General features: G+C 37.3%; 2 protein-coding genes across 3 annotated transcripts; one reads left to right on the top strand and one right to left on the bottom strand.

The window, feature by feature from the left end:
- Window positions 1-5,222: 5,222 nt before the first annotated feature.
- Window positions 5,223-8,887, bottom strand: LOC131318520 (U2 small nuclear ribonucleoprotein B''-like). The gene is made up of 5 exons (XM_058348355.1): window positions 8,721-8,887; window positions 8,456-8,628; window positions 6,807-6,900; window positions 6,221-6,303; window positions 5,223-5,698 (listed from the first exon to the last, which is right to left on the bottom strand). Exons 1-5 carry the CDS (start codon window positions 8,794-8,796, stop codon window positions 5,423-5,425), a joined length of 702 nt encoding a protein of 233 aa, XP_058204338.1. The 5' UTR covers window positions 8,797-8,887; the 3' UTR covers window positions 5,223-5,422.
- Window positions 8,888-15,607: 6,720 nt separating this feature from the next.
- Window positions 15,608-17,518, top strand: LOC131318528 (uncharacterized). 2 transcript variants are annotated; one of them, XM_058348373.1, is made up of 3 exons: window positions 15,608-15,807; window positions 15,931-15,990; window positions 17,103-17,518. In XM_058348373.1, exons 1-3 carry the CDS (start codon window positions 15,797-15,799, stop codon window positions 17,275-17,277), a joined length of 246 nt encoding a protein of 81 aa, XP_058204356.1. In that variant the 5' UTR covers window positions 15,608-15,796; the 3' UTR covers window positions 17,278-17,518. The 2 variants fall into 2 exon arrangements, with proteins under 2 accessions (XP_058204356.1, XP_058204350.1); XM_058348367.1 differs by having other exon boundaries at window positions 15,608-15,990.
- The last annotated feature ends 5,068 nt before the right edge of the window (window positions 17,519-22,586 follow it).

Here is a 22,586-nt window from a genome sequence, read left to right on the forward strand (position 1 = left end):
AGCGATTCGAAAATTAGTCGGTATGAGCAAGTAGCTCGGACATCTTGTTACTGAGAACAAAAATGCTATGTACAAAGAAATGTTACCTAAAATATACTATTTATGATCGGTCACCGATATATTTATGGCCGGTCATAAATAGTATATTCCATGTCATTTTCGAATAAAATTTCTTTGCATCGAAAAGAACTTTTTTTCTCTCACCTACACAGTGTGTGTTTTCTCTCTCTTGATATTTTAGCCGTCTCGCCGGAGGCATCTTCCGAGAAAGATGCTAGATGTTTGACCGTTGAAAATGGTAGGGTACTAAAAAAACCTTTTTTGTTGGTCAAAATTTGTGGGTTTGACTGGCTGGCTAAGCACAAATTAGATAAGCCAAAAAAAGAAAAATGCTACGTGTACGTGCAGGGCATAGATGGATATGTCGAGTCCCACACAAATGATTCGAGCTATTAATTAATTTTGAGATATTTTTAAAATTTGTCTTGAAAAAAATCAACTTAATTAGATAATGTAAATACTTGACTCAATTGTATAATTTTCTTCAAAATTCACTTGGAATTCATAATCTTCAATTCTTATATTCTGAACGAAAATTGAACGATTGCAAGTACTTTCAGTTATGAGCTAATTTTTTTTTAAAACAATATGAAAATTTTATTTTAAAAAAAATCAATGAATAACTTAGATCATTTGTATGAGACATTTGAAGTCGGCCCCACTGAGTGTCCTGTTCCTACCACGCGGCCTAATTGTAGGAATAATTATGTTTTTTTATAATGGGAAGATTGAATATGGTATTTGTTGTGATATAAGAGTTCTATGCTGCTTATAAAAATTTAGTGGTTTTGGGTACTGCCGAGTAATGACTCAAAATCTCCCATCATCAACTCATATAGTTAACCATGACCATGAGCCTCGTTTGAATGCATGATTGTGAAACGGATAGGAACTAGTAGCACAACCTGGATTTTCGATAAGTGAGATCGGAAATTTAAACTATGTGTAATTCAAGAACGAAATCTTTGATTTGTTTTGAGGAACAAACAAACTAGCGCTACATTTGAAAATTTTGTGGGTAGAAATTCTATTTGAGTACTGCTATATACACCGACCATTTTGGACCGAAACCGTACCGACGGCCGCGCGCGGCCGTCTCCGGCCACCGGACGGCCGATCCGAGCCGTCCAAAAATTTTAAAAAAAAAAACCGAGGGGCCCAACGCGGGAATCAACGTCATCCGATGTGTGTAGGGTGCTTGATCTAAACACCCTATTTTTCGTGTATACATATATACACGAAAAATAGGGTGTTTAGATCAAGCACCCTACACACATCGGATGACGTTGATTCCCGCGTTGGCCCCTCGGTTTTTTTTTTTAAAATTTTTGGACGGCTCGGATCGGCCGTCCGGTGGCCGGAGATGGCCGCGCGCGGCCGTCGGTACGGTTTCGGTCCAAAAATGGTCGGTACACATAGGATTTTCCATTCTATTTTGACTCTTTTTTTTCTTAAGTACAAAATTCTTGTATGGATTGGGACAAAAATAAATTTTAAAGTGGGGTCAAATTAGTAAAAATAGGATAAAAATTATCCTTATCTCTGTGAAAATTTGATAGCCAGTGGGGTCAGCTGCCCACTCTTGTCTCTATGTCCCTCCGCCACTGATAGGAACACGACGTGACAGTATCGCAAGAAGATCAGTAAATTTTATAGGAAGCCAAATTGCGTGCTTTACTCCTTGTTCGGTTTGGGTTTTGAGAGAGATTTTTTAAAGTAATGAGTGGAGATAGATAGATACAGTGCTCAAAAATTTTGAGACCCCAAATCAAACAGGGCCGAGTTAATGTGGGTAATGCGTGCAAAATGCAAAAGCAAAAGAAATGAATATTGCAATCAAAGCGTAGCTGCGACCATTTCGAAGGCGGCATATAAACGTCTTTTTTTAACTATAATATCTAACTCTTTTTTTTAAACTATAGTATTATCTAACTTGTTCATGACTTTATCGATATTATTCGACATGTCGAATTTTATCGCAAATATATATATATTACTTCTTAAACAGTTTAAAGAATCTGGATGAATCTCCAAAATGAAAGTTTGAAGAGATGCTAATATTTTATATACCAGCGGAGGTTAGCAAAGTGTTAGTAGGTTAGTCGGCCACAAGGAAATTCAAAGGTTATCAATAGTCCTGAATCCCAAACGCCCACGACGGGATGTGTAAAATGGGAATTCTGGAGGGGAGCAAACCTCCATATCTATAGCCAAAAGTAATTCTCATCTCACTTGTTAGTTTTGAGATGATGCAAATGTGATTTGATTTTTCATTATATACTATTTAGCTTCTGGCATATTATGTGCCGCAGATCCCGGCATACCCCCACAACAAAATAAATAAAGCAGGAATTTTTTTGCGCAGATTGGAACAAGTGGAATATCTTGCTCCTCGAACAATGCCACGTAGTGTTTCAATTTTTTTTTTTCTCACCGCTCTGCTACGTAGTGTGACATTGTGTTCGCTTTGGGTATCCAATAAATTTTTTATACAATTATTACTCTCATTTCTCTATCCCTCCCTCTCCACTCATTAACCCAAAAACCTTCCCGTAAAACCAAACCAATCCAAAAAGCTTGCCGTAAACCCAAACCAAACAAATACACGGCTGCATAAGTTGAAGATGAGGACAATTGCACGTGCCAAAACTTGTGTCGCAAAACTACCACCTACTACCAAGGAGGAGTACAAGACATGAATCAAGCCATGTTTTAGTTTATTTGTCAAAATTTTGGATGAATATGGAGGACGTGGATGTGTTCAGATACTAATAAGAAGACGTACAAAACAAGTACTCGTATTAGGCAAGAGGCTGCTCTGCTCGCTGGGAAAACTATTTCTGAAATTTGAATAAAACTATTTCTACGCAAAAATAAAACGACGTATATATAACCATTTCGTTATTTCTGTTTTCTAAAACTAGAAAACGGAAGTGGGAAAAAATAACCAATCATACATACGAAGTGTTAGGATCAGATATGTCATTCTAGGGAGTGCCAAACAATGTTTCTCTGTTTAGGATCAGATATGTCATTCTAGGGAGTGCCAAACAATGTTTCTCTGTTCCCCTCCGCCCCCTCTCCATCAACAGATTGGGATATAGAGCGGATATCAGGTTAACTGTCAATGGGTGCTATATCAATTGGCTTCACATCAACTTTTTTTAGCGTTAGTTTACCAATTTCAATATTATGCTCTCTCTCTCTCTCTCTCTCTCATCACGTCACAGAAAAAAACCCAAAAAAGAAAGCTATTCAATTACGACTACAATTCAAATTGATATTCATATGTGGCATCAGTAGGAAGTTCTATATTACGTCTAGTGGGGAGAAAATTGTTTCAAATGAACGGCCGGCAGTGAACAAACAATTGACTAATTGGTCTTTAAAATTGTAGGGATGAAAATAGAGTTAACGTGTACCATATCCGATAGTATTTATTTTCTGGGTGTATTCCCCATAAGAACCCGGGAAGGATTTATCCACCTCATACGTAAGACATTATAACTCGGTATTGGATCTTTCTGGGTGTATAAGAACCGGGGAAGGATTTATCGAACTTCGCATGGAAGACCTTATAACTCAGTATTCGATCCAATAGATCGATTCATTTGTGAATCCAAACCAAACGAAAGACTTATCGAGGCCTCTCGCTTACCAGGTGAACACAATCAACTCTCGGGTTTACTTCTCACCCAGGACCTAAAGCAAGCTAAAATGAAAGAAACTATGGTCTCAAGGTGCCAGTCAATTCTCATTGGCAATTGGCAATGCAGATAGTAACATACGTCGTGGCAAGGGTGTGTAACGTGACTTTGACAGAATAAGGTACGGAAATGAACTTTGACTCTATACCAAGAAGCCGAGAAACTAGTCAGCAATTGCCTATCTTAGTTGGTAGGTGAAGTTACCTTCTTAACTTCCATCAAAAAATAAAAATAAAAAGAAGCCGAGAAACTGGGAAAATTATTTGGTAGTCCTGGGAAAATTACGTAGTTCTCACAGAAATGTGTAGTGAATAAAGGTGTTGGGTACCACGTGATCGAAGATGCCCCAAGACTACCGAATAATTACTCTGAGAAACTGGGAAAGGGTCAAAGAAGTCGAAACCGGCCCACCCAAATAAAACTCAGAAATCAGCATGGTTCTGTTTTGACCAGAGATTTTGCTTCCCCCCACCAAGGGATCCAAATGTCTTTCCCAGCACAAATGACTTGCATGCAGTCAAGGTCAAATGTTGAATAGGCTATCAAGAATATGCAAATTCTGCAAAGATATGTGGTGGGCAGAGTTTGATCACATCACCATATCATGGCGTACAATGAACTTTTGAGCTTGACAGTATGCAAACAAAATCTGCAGCCCCAAACATTAGCAATTGGGGGGCCCAGTCAGTTGCAGTTTTACATCGAAAATTACTTTTCATCTAAAATGATTTGCACACACAAAAAAGTCCCTTTTTCCTGTTATTTTCCGGTATTTGGTTAACCATTGGAAAATATGTTTCAGAACCATGAAGATGAAGGCATCCAAAACAGCAACACAGAGGTAGGACAAAGGCAAGGGCGCAGCTCCGTAAGTGGAAGTGTGAGGGCGACTGGAAACACTTGATAGTCACCGGGCACGAGTCAGCTAAGGCCATGGCGCAAGGTTGAAGTGTATGCACAAATGACATACAGGCTTTTTGTCGGGCTTTTTCCCTCTAAACCCATTTTACTTAAACTTTTAACCAACCAAACACGCTGGATTAAATAATTTTGAGGAGAATATTTTCCGTTGAAACAAAGGGAGCCTAAATTTTGAATGTCAGTGCAGGTAAGATGGAACTCAGTACGATACACTCATTCTAAAAAATATGCCAGTTGGTTTACTTATATGCCTATTGTAGTCTCGCAATATTTTATCCGGTTAAAATGGCCAGTACTCACTGACTCAATGTTGTTCCTGATTTACTACCCTATCCATTGCGTTTGAACCTGATGAACTCATGACCTATGTAGTAATTGTTTGTTATAAATGCTTTCGCATCTCGATGACAACAGTTCTTCTACGATCCGTTTTCGAAATAACATGCACGTACATATGCAGATGCAGCTAGCCCTACCTCTCTTCTTTTGCTTCATAAAAAAGAGATACGGATTCCTATACAAAAGGCTTCGATATGCTCATATCTTAATATGCAATCATGAAAAAGGAGGATAGTTTTTCCAGTTACAGAAGGATAGTTTTCCCAGCTACAGAAAATAGAAAAAGAAAAGCTTCTGCAATTAGTTAGTTCTAGGGCCAACATTATCACATTTAATATATTATAAGATTACAGATGCTAAAATTCCTTGAAATAAGCTAGCCAAAGATTGAATGGTTACTTTTTGGCATAAGTGACAGCCATGGGATGTTGAGGGCTGATTTTGAAGCCCTGAAGGGCCTGCATGGCAACTGAGGACTGCACATCATCCTCAAACTCAACAAAGGCAATACCTGGCTTTGCTTCGATCATTCGGACTTCCCTGAAACCAGGATACTGGTTGAAAAGCAACTGCAGCATCGTACTCGTTGACTCGTGGGGTAAATTCTGTATAAATAGAATATTGTTCGGAGCTGCAGCAGATTCTTGTGCACCCGGCTTTCCAAAGGAAGCCTGTATGTCATACACACACCAGAAGTTCAGTGAGTTCACTAAGTTGAAAAGCACAATAGACTGCCAGACTCAAATCTTTAAAGAATATATGCATATGCATATGCATATGCAGGGGACAACCCACAGTCATAGCAAAATGGGTACATGAAAAGAGTGGAAAAGTTGGAAGTGATCCATGAGCACAGTTATCAAATGAAAACTCAATTCATGTATTTGTATTCCATTTTTTTCATGTCACATATTGAGAATTGTAAGGCATTAAGGGAACAAGCGGAATAAGGTCTTTCTAAAGTTACAAAAAACATCCGCCGCAAGGCATTAACGAAATGCCACAAATAAGGGAGTGTCACCCCTTTACAAAAAGGGCTAAAAAAGCCAGCATATTTTATGTTGAATTATGGCAAGAAGGACTTTTTTTTATCCTCAACAGAAAACCCACGTGAAAGTGCCCCAGCATGCCTAGGGAAAGGGGTGGGGTTCGGAAACAACTGAATATGCGATATACAAATGCAGGAAACTTACAGTTGGGCCTCCATTGATGTCACTTCTGGTACCATTAGCAGTAGCAGAACGCTGTGGTTCTTCGCCACGCCTCTTTCTGTCAGCTGTAAATGCAGATGTAGATAAAACAAAATGAAACCACAGATAAGAATGGTAAACTCACGTAGGTTAACGAGTTAACCAATGGAAAACCCAGTCATCAAACTGTAAATCAATATAGCATAGCAAAACCAACTACAAGTTAATAAAAGAAAACCATTTTATATATATGAAGGGGGCCTACGATTAAATGGTTAAAACGAGGCCAACCACTTGGTGCGGAAAGCTTTCAGGAATGCAGTCCGCATATGAAAAACTAAAGTTCCTTACTATTATTACCGAAATTGAGGAGAAGAAAAAAAACATGCCGAAGAAAAAAACACGAAAAGAAGACAAATAAAACTATACTCCAGCCTATTCAGAACAAAAACTTCAGATTTCAGATACCAAATTTATCACATGCAGCTAAAGTTTGAAATAGTGTAAATACAAATTCAAAAACTGAAATTAACATTGTTCCATGATAAAAGATTGGGAGGACGGAAACTGCAGAATGACATCTACTCACCTTTTTCCTCTTGCTTCTTTTTCTTGTCTCTTGGTACATATGTACCATCTGCTTTAGCTACACACTCTGACTTTGTTTTTGCATATTGTATCCTCTGCATGGATTCGAAAACTTGGTCATGTGGTACAAGAAATTTGATATGCTCTAAAGAATGTAATCTTGATGAAAACCTTTAGGTAATAATCAAATAGATCAAGCTGCTGCAACCTTTCATCTTATTAAGATATCAAGATATTCTGAATTTGATGAATGAGGTAGAGCATTAAATGATTTTCTCAAGGCAACCTTTTAATCTATGCATTTATACATCAAATTAGTAGACAAATTTCCCGCTCCTCTTTCAGGTCATTCTTATAAATTACTCCCCTTGGTTGCAGCATCTTCTCTGACATTTCAGGAATAACTCCATTAGCAGGACATGGGGTGTAGTGGACATCCACAGGCCTAAGTCACGTCATTAAAGCTTCCCATTAGGATTGCCAACTCTATTAGAAACTCGACAACAGGAAACTCATCACACGGCTTACATAGATTCGTCAAAATATTTTCGCAAATCTTTGGAATAGTGTGATGTACCAGATGTGATGGTTAAGATACCTTCGGAGGGATTCTAGGATCTTCTTTCACTTTCCCAATCTCTTTCTTTTCCTTGACGTATGAAAGCAGAATTGTAGATTCTAATCACAACTCGCTAACCCAACCTATTGCAAATCATGCAATCCATTGGTCTACTTCCATAATCATGATCCTTTCCCTAAACTATAAACCGTTCCCTAGCACCCAAAAGCCTATAACAGGTCTCCACAACTCCAGCAGCAATTCTATGTTATTCAGCAGTTAATTACTTGGCAAACCAACCTCAATTCCTATCAATCATCAGTGACACAGACCTAAAGATTCCACAGATGCTACTTCTGCGATCAACATAGAAGGTCATAAGCCCCAAAACCTCGTCTTACACAGCCAAATTACAACTCAAACCTCCACGAACTCAAACTCATAATCCATGATCCTTTTAGTCAAATCAAAATAATAATAAGAATAACCAACCTCAAAAACCATATATGTTTGCCCTGAATCAATTCTGGTAATGGATTTTCCAGAGTGTCGATGCGTATTTGTCCCGCAACAAGGAGATGACGGGTCTATTCTGGAACTAAATTGATTTCTAGAAGTTCAAAATTACATAACATTGTATCAGTCTATCAGGTTCACATATGTAAAATCCACCCATCTATCTATCAACTACTCCCTCCCAGAGCTGCAAACGAACCGAGCTGCTCGGCTCGGCTCGGTTCGTTTAGTAATTGAGCCGAGCTCGAGCTCGAGTTTTAGGCGAGTTTAGTAAATGAGCTAAGCTCAACACTCAAAAGCTGAGCTCGTATATATAGGCTCGGCACGTTTAAAGAGGCTCGTTAAGTAAATTAACCAGACTTGGATCGTTTACAGCCTAGCCGGGTTCAAACTCGAGTTTTAGGCTCTTTTAGTCAACGAGCCTACTTTGTTGAACATAAGAAAACAAGATCTATCTTACAAAAGTACTACTATAATTGATAGATATAATCAACTTTTTAATCCAGTTAGAATAGAACGAGGAATAAACAAATCGGGACAGAGGGACTACAGTTAAACGCGAAATTTAGGCCTACCATAGGTTTATCATAGAACGGAAAGTTCTGCATCTGCCGCACTGCATTGCTGGCAGCTGTAACGTCACTAAACACAACCCACGCTTGTCCTCGAAGCTTAGCAGTTTTCAACGCAACGATGTCCAAAACCCGTCCGTACTGTGAGAACAAAGCATAAAGAGATCTCTTCAGCTCTGCTATGACGAAAGAAAACGGTTGAGGTAAAAGATTAAATTAATCCGTAATCGGTTGATTGTGATGCGAAATCGAGTGTAAACAAGTTTACCTTCTTTCTTGACCTTCTCGTTGAGATTCTTTACGTAGATAGTTTGATTAGGCGGAATGTCGCCGGAGAGCATCATCGCTCAGCACCACTGCCACAGAGAGAGAGAGGGTTTGGGAAAGGAGAAACGTTCTGAAAATTCTAGACTTCTAACGATCTGAGCCCTAACTGAAATCCAGTTATAGTAATGGGTTAGTCTAGCGACTCTAACCAGAAGATTTTGGGCCAGCGAACGTTGGGCCGGGCCGAAATAGTGAGTTTTACCTCTTTTTGATCCCCATTTTAGCAGCTAAAATTAGGATGGCAGCGGACAGGGACGGGTGGGTTTTGCCGTACCCGATCCCTATCCGAAAAGCACCATACTGCTCCGACCTCGCTTGGAACGTTGACCGGCTAATGCGTGGGCGAGCTTGTCCAACCTTGATTGGGGAACGAGTTTACTTGCCCCATTCGACCCCGTAAAATTGAGGAAAAAAATTATGCAAACTAAAATACTATACCTTAGTCGTTAAACACAACTTAGGGATCGATAATCAATTCATTTCCGTACTATTATTTCTCTGAACTTGTATTATGTAGAGACTCGTCAGCAATTAATGAACAAATTTTATGAAATTGATTACCGATACAAATACAAACAAAGTCTTTGTAAGTGGGGCCCGCTAGTTTAATCAGTAAAGACACACGTAAGTTGGACCAGACCGTTTATAAAAAAAGAAAAAAAAAGAAAAAAAAAAGAGGCTTTTGTTTACTCCCTTTGTTTTTCTTTGGAAAATAATATTAACACTTCAAAAATTGATGCAAACATTTCAAAATCAGCGTAATTTCAAAGACATTTTTTTTTATTTTTTAGAGTGCCAGCGACATTTTTTTTTATTTTTTAGAGTGCCAGCTCCATCAATTGTCGGAGTATCAATATCATTTCCTTCTTGTTTTTGATCGGCCGAAAACCCGCTGAAACTCAACAGCTGGTCGAATTACTATGCATGGTTTAAGATATATGGGTACTGAAACTTCCTTATGGTTATGGGTATTCTTCTCCCTATTGAAACGGTAAAGCAATTATGGGTAAACCTCCACATAATTATATCCTTTGAGAGCATCTCCAATCCATCCAAAATAGAGGATGGATGTAACACATTGAAGGGAGATTTTGTAATTTATTCTATTTTTTCTTCACTTTTTGTACTTTTTGAGAGAATCTTTGAAGGACCCATCATCCTTTTTAGAGTTTTGGAAGAATTTTGTACTCAAAATTTACTTTTGATCCTCCATTTTTAGAGGACCAAATTTACTTTTAGAGGACCAAACTCTAAAAAGGACGGTGGGTCCCTCAAAAATTCTCCCAAAAATTACAAAAAGTGAAGAAAAATGAGAATAAATTATAAAATCTCCCCTCAATATGTCACATCCATCCTCTATTTTGGAGAAAAGAATACGACTATTCTTCTTTACTTTCTTCCACTCTCCTCCCCATCCCCCTCTGCTTCCGAAACGGAAAAACTATAATTGAGGTGAGTATATTTTATTGTTTTCTTTTTTTTTTTGCGAATAGAATTATTCACATGCATAGATTTTATTGTTTACTTCCGTCTTGTGCGTTAAAAGAGTTAACGGACTTTTTTTTTTTTTTTTTTCAGTTCGTTGTAAAGTTGGCCGTTAGTTTGATTTGCATTTTTCTATTTTGATGATCTTAACACATTTTCGTTTTTGGTACGTTTTTTTTTCCACTTTATTTTCTATTTCAATGTTCACTCAACCATGCACAATTAATACATTGAGGAAACTGATTATTATTTTTTTTTGACCAAGGAAACTGATTCCTTTTCGTTTTTTTTTTCCTTCTATCGTATGTGTTGGTGTACACTGCATGGGAGGTAATATTTTTTTTCTATAAATAAAAACTAAAAAGAGAGGGTTGGATATTAAATAAAAAGACTTGATTGGGTAAACAATGACATGCTATAATGAAAAATACATTGATTGATTTCTGAAATTGCCGTGGAAAGCAAGATATATTGTGTCGTTTCCCTATCAAGTTTTGAGCTTTCTAACGGTACATGTGACAAACCAAGTAGAGAAACCTTTGTTCTTCTCAGTAACATGAGTTTAAAACATAGAATGATACTCTTTCCTAATTATGCATATTATTCATAAATTTCAATGTCGAGAAAATGTTCTGCGATAATAAAAAAGGATTTACAACATAAATAATTTGAAAAGTCATCACCTATGGGTTCGGGCCTTCTTAGACTCATTTCATCTTTTTTCTCTTCCAAAAAAAAAAAAACTCCATCTTTTTAGTCACTTATTTGGTGACTATGCTTTTATAAACTTTGTCTACCCCGCCCCCTACATTGGGTTTTGCTCTTTTCTATTAGCAAATTATCTGTGCCTACGGCACTCCAAACTATGTCAAATAATTTAAATTTAGTGAGAACATGATAAGTGTAATTAAAAATTTGAGAATGCATAAGAATTTTCTTTAAGTACTGTATTTTTTCGAAAACCAAACGTGAATCAAATCTTTTTACCAGAAAAAGATTGGAATATTGGACTTTCAAAGCACGTTTTTTTTTAAAATTCATGTTATTAGGCTTTTAAATGGTTGATTAGTGGTTAAATAAATTGAAATTGAGATGATGTTGGATTTTATTTAAATCTTGATGGATGTAATATATTTTGATGTTGATCTGTTTTAGATAACTTCTTAAGACTTTTAGACATGGAAAAACTGATCATCTATGGGTATGTGAGTCAATCCATTTTATTTGCGTTCAATACATACAGTATATAAATTTTTTTTTTATACTTTTATGCTCTTTTCTTCAAAACATATTTCCATCAAAACATTGGTTACGGAGACTATGGACTATACTGGCTGATTTTTCAGAAAGTGAAAAAATAGTTAGTTTTTTATTCAACAAGTTTCTACCAATTGTAACACCATTTATTTGACTCTCATTTTTTTGGTGTGTACCATTTATTTGACTCTCATTTTTTTGGTGTGCGTTCAGAATTACAGGATGAATAGTGAGAATGAAATTAATATGGTTTCAGTGACTAAACGAGTGGAGACGCATGAGGATGCTCAAGTTGTAGTTGAAGAGCAAAATATAAAAATTGACCCACAAATTGATAAGCATTCTACCTACAAAGACTAAACTGTGATTTTTAGTCTACTCACTTTGAAAAATACATGGTTCCAGTGACTGAGCGAGTGGAGATGCGCGCATGAAGCTCAAGTTGTAGTTGAAGAGTGAAATATACAAATTGACCCACAAATTAGTAAGCATTCTGGCTACAAAGACTAAACTGTGATTATTAGTCTACATTAGTTGAATACACTGTAATTTTTTATATATAAAGAAATAAATGAGCCTCTCGAAGCAAATGAAGAGCAAACTGTTGAAATTGATGGGATTTGCCATTGGTAAGGATGGGTAATTTGTTTAAGCCAGGTCCGGAATGTCTTGCGTTGTGCCTTTTAGGCACGGGCAATTGTGGTCATCAAAGAACGACTAAAGTGAAGCTACAAAGGAAATACCACTTAGGTTCATTCCAAATCACATCTACCTCACAGTATTAATTTTTGCTGGTTACTGAATACTGATATCCTTTTCAACTGCTCCATTCTGCAAGGTTAACACTTAACGACATTTGAGAGTTCTAGGTATATTCTTCTATAATGCTATCTTCTCTTGAATCTCTTCTTTCTTTGAGAGTTCTGAATTGCTCTTTATCTCCTCCCGCTGTTGGTTTTAAGTTTATCATATGCTTACTGATCAAAAAAAAAAAAGAGTTTATCTTTTTTTGATGTCGTATACTAGGTATTGTTGACTTTTCATTTTCTTTTTTTTAACTCAATTAATTGTGTCACGAACACAACTGTTTGGATTGCTTGGCATGGAGTCTTAAGTTTCAGTTGCTTTATGGATTTCAGTCCTCTGAAATGAGAGTAAATCTTACTACTTTTAGAACTACACATTATTTGACTGTTATGTATCGATCAAGTTGGTGCATATTTGTTTTCCATGGTTAAAACATAGATGATGGTTTTGTATTAGTATTCCAGTCTATGATGTCAAGATAGGTTATATGGTATGTGTTGGAACATGTCGGAATGCGAATATGAAAAGTTCCATCTCCAGAACTGAACTTAAAAGATTGGTGCGTAATATTCATTGTATGGACCCGGCCACCACTTATGGATCATGTGTTGCACGCAGCAAAGACCACCAATTTGTAAGTATATTTGTATTCATTGACACATTTGAATACTAACGGATGGCTCTCTATTTTTTTTTCTCACTTGAAATCATCTAACATTCGGATTAATTTGGTTCCTCAACCAAAAATTCAACGCCTTTGCCCAATTTTTATCGACCGATGAGAATTATTTTACCTCAACTCATCAATGGACTGATAATTTGCATTCTATATATCTATAACCCTGTGTAATCTTGCTCTTCTATGTGTGTAGCTCTCTTGCTTCTTTGTACATGCAATCAATGTTTCTAATGGAAAAGGATTAAGGTGGATTTGATACTCTTCTTTCAAGGGAACTGGAGTTGAAAAACTATTTTCTGAATAGTTTTCCTTTTCCTTTAGTCAATATGCATGTTTGCGATGTTTTGATTTCAGAGTTTGAAAAACTAGAGAAATGGCTGGTAATCAAAATATTTGTATTCATTCCCTCTTTGATGAGAAATAGCTATTCAATTTTCGTGTCCCAAGCAAATAAAAGATGAGTTTGTCTATAGTTTACGTCGATGTAGTCAATAGTATAATGAGTAATTGATTTTTTGTGGTGATAAAATTATGTTGGTATGTGCTTTTAGGCACGATTTGTTTGCTCACACCTGGCTAAAGGTCACTCAAAATCATATTGAATAACGAATTCTTCGACACGTGCCTTCAGGCACGGACAACCCCTAAAATACTTGATGCTTGAAATGGTATGATCTCCAAGAACAACACCTGCTACGCTTTGAACTTGGCTCGCGCAGGGGCGCTCAACTTTTTTGGCTCCTTCCCTGCCCGGAAGTTCGCTTATGGCAACTAAGTTCTAAAGCATTGGTCAAGATAGTAGAAGCAACAAGGAGAAAGACACCTTTCAGTTGAAACAATATTTGTTTTTATAGTGGCCAACCTTGCAATGTCGAAAGTCATGTCGAGATAAAAGTGAAACCACCTCAAACTTCTTTCATATCGAGTTGATTAGGTAGCTAGATGTGAAACCACCTCAATCTTCTTTCATTTCGATGGTTTTTTTTTTTTTTTTTTCCATTTTGATGTTGCTTTGATGTGAATTTTGCGAAGACATTTGGGTTTTTGTTATGTGATCAATTATAATCAAATGGTTAATATAGCGTAAAGTTAAATTTTGTTCACAAGAGCCTTCAGGCACAAAGTTAAATTTTGTTCTCAAGGGCCTTCAGGCACGAGTATTCCATTAACTAAGCTCATACCTAGCTAAGGTCACTCGAAATCATATTAACAAATTCATGAAGGCACGGGCAAATACTAGTACTAGTATTATACAAATCGCGTCGGTGTGGTGGTCTCCACATTTTGTCTACATAAATCTTGATCGTTTGATTTAACATACATTTCTCTGCATAAATCCTAGCCCTTTATTCATTTCCATTCTAATACCCCGGCAATAAACGATTTCCCAGTTATTCTTTTTTTTTTTTTTTTGGGTCAAACAGAAATTGATTTCCCAGTTATTCATTTCCTATACGGCAATGCAAAGTGGGCAAAGTTGAAAATGACAACAATTGCTATTCTATTCCCAAACCATAAATTGACAAACATTAAAAACGGCAACATTTACAGCAATAATTGCTATTTTGTTCCTAAACCAATTTCATTGTTTTGTATTATAGATTGTTTTGTATTATGGATGCTTGAAATTGCTGTTTGATTCTCATTTTCCATTTTTCGGTAATGAAATTTGGGTGAACGAATCTCTCTCTCGCGCGCTCTCTCTCTCTCCCTAATCGTTTTCTTTCCACTTCTCTTTCCCATCTCCCTCACTCTCGCCCTCTTTCCAGTGAAAATACAAATCGCGACGATGTGGGGGTTTTCTTCCAGTTCTCTTTCCTGGCCCCGTGACTCTCGCCCTCTCTCTAGTTCTCTCCCTACAAGTATGACTCTTTCGTTCTCTCTTTTTTTTTTTTTTTTGATTAAATCTTTTTCGAATCTTGCACATATTTTGAATTGACCAACTCTTCTATTTTTCCCAAGCAAAATTATTTTTGGTTAAATCTTTTTCAAAATCTTGCAACAATTTGTTTTTTCTTCAGTTCGTTTCTGAAAATTATAGAATCAAAAGCAACAAACGGAAACCAGATGACTGGAAAGAAAATTAAAAAAGGTAAATCTGTCCACACAAATAATCTGTGCACAGATTTTGTTGTGGGCCCCACCACGGGTCCCACACAAAATATCCGAACCGTTCATTAAATGTAAAACATTTTTTCAAGGGTTTCCGTAAAAAATCAGCTCAATCCAATACCTATAGGTGCTTGATCTAATTATCTAATATTTCATTACCTGAAAATCTGAATGAAAATTTAGATGATTCGATCGAGTATCTATAGGTATTAGATTGAGCTTATTTTTTACGAGGACCCTTGAAAAAATATTTTACATATAATGAACGGCTCGGATCGTTTGTGTAGGACCCGTGGTAGATCCTACAACACAAGTGCACAGATGTATGTGTGATTAGCAGGGTTCAATTAAAAACTCTCAGTGTGGACAACCAGATAACCACAGCCATGAGTATTATTATTAAAGATTAAAAAAAGGATTGAACCATGACCACAACCATGACTAATTATTGAATTGAATGATTCCTTATCTTATAAAGTTTGATACCATCCTCTTTTTTTTTGTTTCTTAGCACGCATGTTTCGCTAGGATTGTAATGATTTATGAGCAATTGGGTAGACTAGGATTGGAGTTTTGGATATACACGCATTTTTGGTAATGATGATTTCTGAACATGCCCGTGCATTGAAAGAGAATATATGTAATAATTTATATAGGGGCATTGAAAGACATGGTAAATGAATTTTTGGTAATTAATGTTTTTTTAGTTAAGTCGATTTTGTTTAAATGATTTATTCTCATTGTTTGTTTCATATTCTGAATTTCCAGTTTTTGGTAATGATTTATCTCTCCCTAAATGTTTTCTTTCCAGTTCTCTTTCCCGTCTCCCTCACTCTTGCCCTCTATCCAGTACTCTCTACTCTCTCCACAGGTAGGACACTTTGTTCTCTCTCTCCTTTTTTTTTTAAACGGTTGTGACGGATGTGAATCGAAAAATGTGTTGTTTAGAATTAGTTCTTTATTCTTTATCCGCGTGGAATCCTCTCTTCTTTTATTTTCTTTCCCCAGTTCTCTTTGTTCTCAAAAACCATATATTGCACAAGCATAAGCTATTAGTTGTTGATCAGAAGAACATGTTTTGGAATATGGTTTAGAAATTATGAAATTTCCTACTTTAAATTTTGCGTATCAAACCGACCCCTTATGCAGGTCTATCATGCGTATCGAACTGGCCCCTTATACAGGTCTATAATTGTTTTACTACTGCATGAGAATGATTTGGTTTAGTTGTTATAATCTAATTAGTTGTTTAATTGGTATTCTATGTAAAGTGATTCAACAGTGATCATTTATTTTGTTTTTGTTGCATCTTGAACCACATATATACATAGGTTCAGGTTGGTTTTTATCGGATCAAAAAAAAGGTTGGTTTTTATAGCATGTTGCAAAACCATGAGAAGAGAACGCCTGTTAGGTGTTTGATAGAATGCCCTGTTGGGTGACTGACAAAAAATGTCTATTTTGCTAGCACTTGAATGTGTAGTATTTTACTGTGGTGTGGTATGTCTGCCATACTATAGTCTCTCATACGCAGATGTTGTAGAGTTTCATCTTTGATACGATGTAGACTATAGTCAATAGATTATTCAATTCCAATTTTGGTCCATACACAGTTGTTGTAGTGTTTCATCTTAACCAAAAAACATGCCTAGGTTCTTTTCAAACTAACATCCAGCGGAATAATGAGGTTAGCAGTTGGGGCTTCCCCCTCACAGTAAATACCATTAATTTAGTTCTTAGGTTCATTCCAAATCACATCTACCTCATAGTATTAACTTTTGTTGGTTAATGATATCCTTTTCAACTGCTCCATTCTGCAAGGTTAACGACATTTGAGAGTTCTAGGTATATGAGATATATATATTCTTCTGTAATGCTACCTTCTCTTGAATCTCTTCTTTCTTTGATTTACATACTTTAATTGAATTGCTCTCTATCTCCTCCCGCTGTTGGTTCTGAGTTTATCATATGCTTGCTGATCAGAAAAAGAGAAAGAAGAGTTTATCATATGTTTTCTTTCTTCGTTGCGCTTCATTGTACAAGGAGTTGCTGCTTTATTGAAGAGAACGAATTTGTCGGTGGATTGGAGGAGGAGAAGGTTAGACGGTTCATGGTTATTGGCTCAAGGGGTATCATGTTCATTGGTTATGACTCATGAACATGTCGATGTCGGAAAAGGACAAGGTTATTCTGTACATTAGTTATTGCAGTATTCTTCTTCATTTGACTGTGGTTCTGTAACATTGAACTTTTATGTTTCCGATGGGAAAGTAGGGGACGAAGTGAAGAGAATTTGTTTTTGTTCATTTTGACGCACCATTGCTAAGATCAATTTGTAAACTTCTTATGTCTCAGATTAGTATCAAGTTCAATGTATTGGTATCTCTCTTTTCTCTTTCAAAGCACGCATTGGTATCTCTTTGATGCATTTAGGTTTGTGGAGATCTATGCATTTGAAGAGACTATATTTTCTTGAATATTGAATGGATGCTATTTTGTATATCTTGCAAGTTCATATGGTAAGAAACAAAAACTGCATTATTTTTTTCTTAGAAGCTAATTTCTCTCCAATTTTTTCATACCTTCCGTTCTCTATTTTCTTTTTCTTTTTTTGAACGGTGAAAAAGGAATATTATTTTAATAAAGAAATCCTACACCACGGCAACCAAAAGCTATTCAAGCTCCAATGATTGACAAGATATCAATTCGAACAACGCCCAACAGAGCCACCCCCAAAAGGAACCAACAAAACAGTACCAAAACTACAGGAAGACAACCCCGCACACCCACAAACAAAAACATCTCCACCCCCCATTCAGGACAAGACACCCCCCACCCAAAAACCAAAACATACCCCACCAAGGTCCCACCCCAAGAAACAAAGAATAAGAAAACTAGGCCTGCCCTGCCACTTTGTCAGCTCTGTCCAAGTCTTCAGCTACCAAATCTGCAAATTTGCTTATGACTTCATCCTCCTCGCCATCATACCCCAATCCCATGATCTTGTTGCAGGTCCAAATTGTTTGTGCTTCGTCCAGAATTATTCTATTTCTGTTAATAACTCCATCTGAAAAGATAAATGCAGAGAGTGCTAGAGCTGCAACGACAGACCTATATATACATCGCACACTTTGGTTTGTTATTCCTACTCTTGTTATTGAAGGAGTTTCTAGAATATCATTAACTGTCTTCCTCTTCTTTTTCCCTTTTACCCCATTTATGGCAACTTTAATTGGTGCAAAAAGAGGTTCATTTTCAGTTCGGTATGCTTCAATATGATGTTCAGGAATAATTTCATCCTTGTCATTTTTCCCTCTTAAATTTTCAGCAATAACTTGATTTTCCTTAACTGAATCCTCCACCCAACTGTCATGATTGTCAACCAAATTACTTAAGTTTGCTCTTGGAATCTGAATGCACGTATTCAGCCTTACAAAAGTTAGTGGTTCCAAATTGATATTGAGTGTTGTGTTGTTTGCTGTTGTCTCTCTCGTACTATTCATGACCTTTCCACTTCTCCAAGCTGATGCCTCAACCCTCGAAGAAGAATTAGCTGCCTTATCATTACATCCTTGCATGTTTATATTTATTAGCTGTAATGCTCTCTGTTTTGTCACAATAGCCTTTCAGCTAGGGGTGTGCAAAAAATCCGAGCCCCGACGGACCCGACCCGAAGGGTTTCGGGCGGGGCCGAACATATGGTTCGGTCGGGTACGGGTACAATGTTCCAAAAAAATTAGTTTTCGGTTCGGGGCTCGAGGTGCTGTTTTTTCTTACCCGACCCGACCTGACCAAAAGGCACAAATTCATATAGTTTACTTCGGTTTTGGTCGGACCCGACCCGACCCGACCCAACCAAAAAAATCGGTTACGTGGACGGGTATCCCCCCTCCTTCGGTTCAGGTCCCAAAAATTTGATAACCGACCAGTCGGGGCCGAACCCGACCCGTGCACACCCCTACTTTCAGCTTCCGCATTAGTTTCTGCCACCTCCTCAACAATTTCCATCTCATTTTCCAACTCGGCTTTGTCTACATCGAAGTCGAACGATTCATCATCCTGAGGATCTGTCTCAACTACGGCCTCTTTCACCTCTTTATCATTCCCTTTCTCTATTTTCTTTGACATGGATTACTAGAATTTGATTTTGACAAAAATTATGATTTGATCTTTTGGTTTCATTTTTGTGACATTAGTTTGTAGTTCATTCTGTTTGTAGTAGTTGATTGAGATGTGATATATTGACTTGGGATGTGCTTTATTTCTATTAACAAACTTGCATTGGTGAACTTTAGAAGATGATATGTAGGATTTATGTTGAGGTCATATTGTGCTCACTAGAGCATTGTCTGGGCCAACATTGGATAGTTGTTGTAGTGCCATAGGCACGGGCAATATCATATTCGTAGAGTAGTTAAATGTCCGGTTTCTATTAGTCCATTAACTTCTTAATTATTGACATTTGATTTAGGCATTGTTTGATTGAAGGTTGCATTTCATGCTCTCAGTAACAAGTTTACGTAGAGGATGGAGGTTGAAAGACCTTAGCTTTCTCTTCATATCGTAGTGGGGGAAGGCAAGTTGCTGTATGGGATTAATTCACAAATATACTAAGGTAATTGTTATGCCGAACACAATTGAGAATATAACAAATCGACAAGTAATAAATAAGAACATAAAGATATACGTCGTTTCGTTCAAGCACAAAGTAAGAACGTACTCCACGGGAAAAGAACAAGATGATTCACTATAAACGGGGAGAGAAACAAAGAGTCGGCTATACTCATAACTCTACTTGAAGCACCAAACAGATATATAGGGACAAATCTCTGGTGGAATCCAAAAGGGAAACACAAATCCATGGTGGAACTCTAAGAGATGAACAAAACTCTAATATCTAAGCCCTTGAACAAAAGACCGTAACCCTAGGAACTCCCAAGGTCTCAATTTATAGGAAAATACTAAATAAACCTAAACCAAATAGGAATGAGAATCCTAGTCAATTTAGGAATTCTAATCAATTTCCAACAAATCTCTACATTGACTTGAATTCAATTGAACTCAACACTATAAGCAATCCTCTCCTTCAATTGCTCATCTCCCCCAAAAGCCCCCCATGGAGCAATCACCAATGGCACAAACAAGCAAGCTTCAAGCACGCCTGTTTGACCTTGTAAACGCGACTCAGGAAACCCAGTCGCACAGGCCTCCAAATTGAGCATCTATCTTCCAACGGACACCTCCCACCCAACGCATCCCTCCCGAATACACACGAAGATCTGCTCAAACTCCACACGGAGTTAATTACCGACTCCACCACGGAATTAAAACTGAGTCAACCTCGAATTCACCGATGAAGAACCCATAGATGTAGCACCCACAATCGTACTATCATCAAGCACATAGAGGTTATTCGATTTCCAACCATTCATCAAAACATGAGCACCCTTCAAAATCCTCAACACTTCACCTTCCGCGGTATGCTTCCAACCCAAAGAGTCAAGAGTACCTAAAGAGATAAGGCTCCTCTTCAAATCTGGTACATGTCGAACACCAAACAACGTCCTCACAAACCCATCATGCATTCTAACTTTAACTGTTCCAATCCTAACAATTCTACAGGGCATGTTATTCCCCATAAGAACTGTACCACAGCTGACCGATTTATAAGTATTAAACCAATCTTTATTTGGACACATATGGTAAAAACATTTGGAGTTCAGAATCCATTCAGTATTCAAACAGACATCACCGACACTCACAGAAAGAACCATAAGTGAATTATCGGAATCCTCTTCAACAATACCAACAACAACCTTCTCTTCAAAATTGTCCTTATTTTTCAACCTATGACAATTTCTCACCATATGCCCGTATTTTCTATAGTAAAAATACTTTACTTCCTGATTTGTGGAACAAGAGCCAGAAATTCCTCTACTACCAGTCTACCACTATCCCTCTCAAAAGGTCTTCTTTGCGCCATCAAACCATCAGCATAAACCTCACTTTTATCGGATATTTTTTTCCTTAATTCCTTTGAATATAAACTAGATTTAACATCCTCCATGAAAATCATGTCTCTCCCGTAAAGTAGAGTAGTAACATAATGCTCATAAGACGCATACAAATAACATAACACAATAAGGGCTTGATCTTCATCATCAATCATAACATTAATATTTTTTAAATCCATAATAATTCGATTTAACTCATCTAGATGGTCTATTACGAGCGTACCTTCCCTCATATGAAACGTATAAAGGCGCTGTTTCAAATACAACCGGTTGGTAAGAGACTTCGTCATATAGATACTTTCCAACTTCAACCAAATATCGGTAGTCGTATCCTCCTCCCCGACCTTGCGAAGCATATCATTGACTAAACACAACTAAATCAAACTGAGTGCCTTCGCATCGAGATCCTCAAACACACTATCCTGTATATCAGCAAGCTTATTGGATTTTCTCAACAAAGTCTTGTGTAATCCTTATTGAACAAGCAAAACCTTCATCTTAAAACACCATAAACTGAAGCTAGTGCTCTGCCCGTCAAACTTCGCAATTTCGAAACGAGTCCATTGAAACGATCACCAATTGCACAATACGCAGCGAAAAACGAAAGCCTCAGATTTAAAACCTGGTGCTCTGATGCCAATTTGTTGTGCCAAACACGAAATTGAGAATATAACAAATCAACAAGTAATAAACAAGAACACAAAGATATGCGTGGTTCTACTCAAGCACAAAGCAAGAACGTACTCCACGGGAAAAAGAGTAAGAGGATTCACTACAAACGCAGAGAAAAACAAAGAGCCGACTATACCCGTAACTCTACTTGAAGCACCAAACAGATATCTAGGGACAAATCTCTGATGGAACCGAAAAAAGAGACACAAACCTGATGTAGAGCGGGTCGCGTCCACGTTCCTCGAGCGACTGGACTGAGCACAGCCCAAACCAAACTGGAGGCGAGGTGACAATGGCAGAATGCCCGTGGGCCATAGGATTGAAGCGAAACGGCCCACTGATCAATACTCATTTCCTTTGGAAGATGACTAACGTTGCTTTTCGGCCGTTCGATGCTGTCTAGCCTTTTGAAAGGCCTATTTTGCCATTTATAGTAATATTTAGATTGCTAATAACTTTTGATAGAAAATTTTGTTTTAGTTGCCGCTTGTTTTAACAACCTTAGATTTCTTCCTAGTATTTAATTTTCTAGTCAACGTAGGATTTTTTGTTTTTGGTAATTTTCGTATTTTCTGTAATTAAGGACTGATTCTCAGCCCTAATCGTTTCCTAAGTTGTTTAGGGATTCTATTGCCCCATTTATATTCATTGTAAGCCTTAGGGCACAGCAGCTTTTGATATTGATTTAATAAAAATCGATATTTATCTCAAATTCATTTTTTCAAAGAGGGAGTACCCTGGCTCAAACATTGTTCGTGTATTTTTTTTGCAAACAGTTTCG

This window comes from Rhododendron vialii, chromosome 1a (genome assembly GCF_030253575.1).
Source record: "Rhododendron vialii isolate Sample 1 chromosome 1a, ASM3025357v1".
In the NCBI taxonomy this organism is placed as follows: Eukaryota; Viridiplantae; Streptophyta; class Magnoliopsida; order Ericales; family Ericaceae; genus Rhododendron; species Rhododendron vialii.

What these genes read in the sequence shown, in the direction of transcription:
- LOC131318520 (XM_058348355.1), bottom strand. Translation starts at nt 8,796, where the DNA reads ATGATGCTCTCCGGCGACATTCCGCCTAATCAAACTATCTACGTAAAG. An exon ending in CGAGAAGGTCAAGAAAGAAG is followed by an intron (nt 8,629 to 8,720) that starts GTAAACTTGTTT and finishes TCGTCATAGCAG; the next exon opens with AGCTGAAGAGATCTCTTTAT. An exon ending in ACATCAATGGAGGCCCAACT is followed by an intron (nt 5,699 to 6,220) that starts GTAAGTTTCCTG and finishes TATGACATACAG; the next exon opens with GCTTCCTTTGGAAAGCCGGG.
- LOC131318528 (XM_058348367.1), top strand. Translation starts at nt 15,846, where the DNA reads ATGATTTATTCTCATTGTTTGTTTCATATTCTGAATTTCCAGTTTTTG. An exon ending in ACTCTCTACTCTCTCCACAG is followed by an intron (nt 15,991 to 17,102) that starts GTAGGACACTTT and finishes CTTGCTGATCAG; the next exon opens with AAAAAGAGAAAGAAGAGTTT.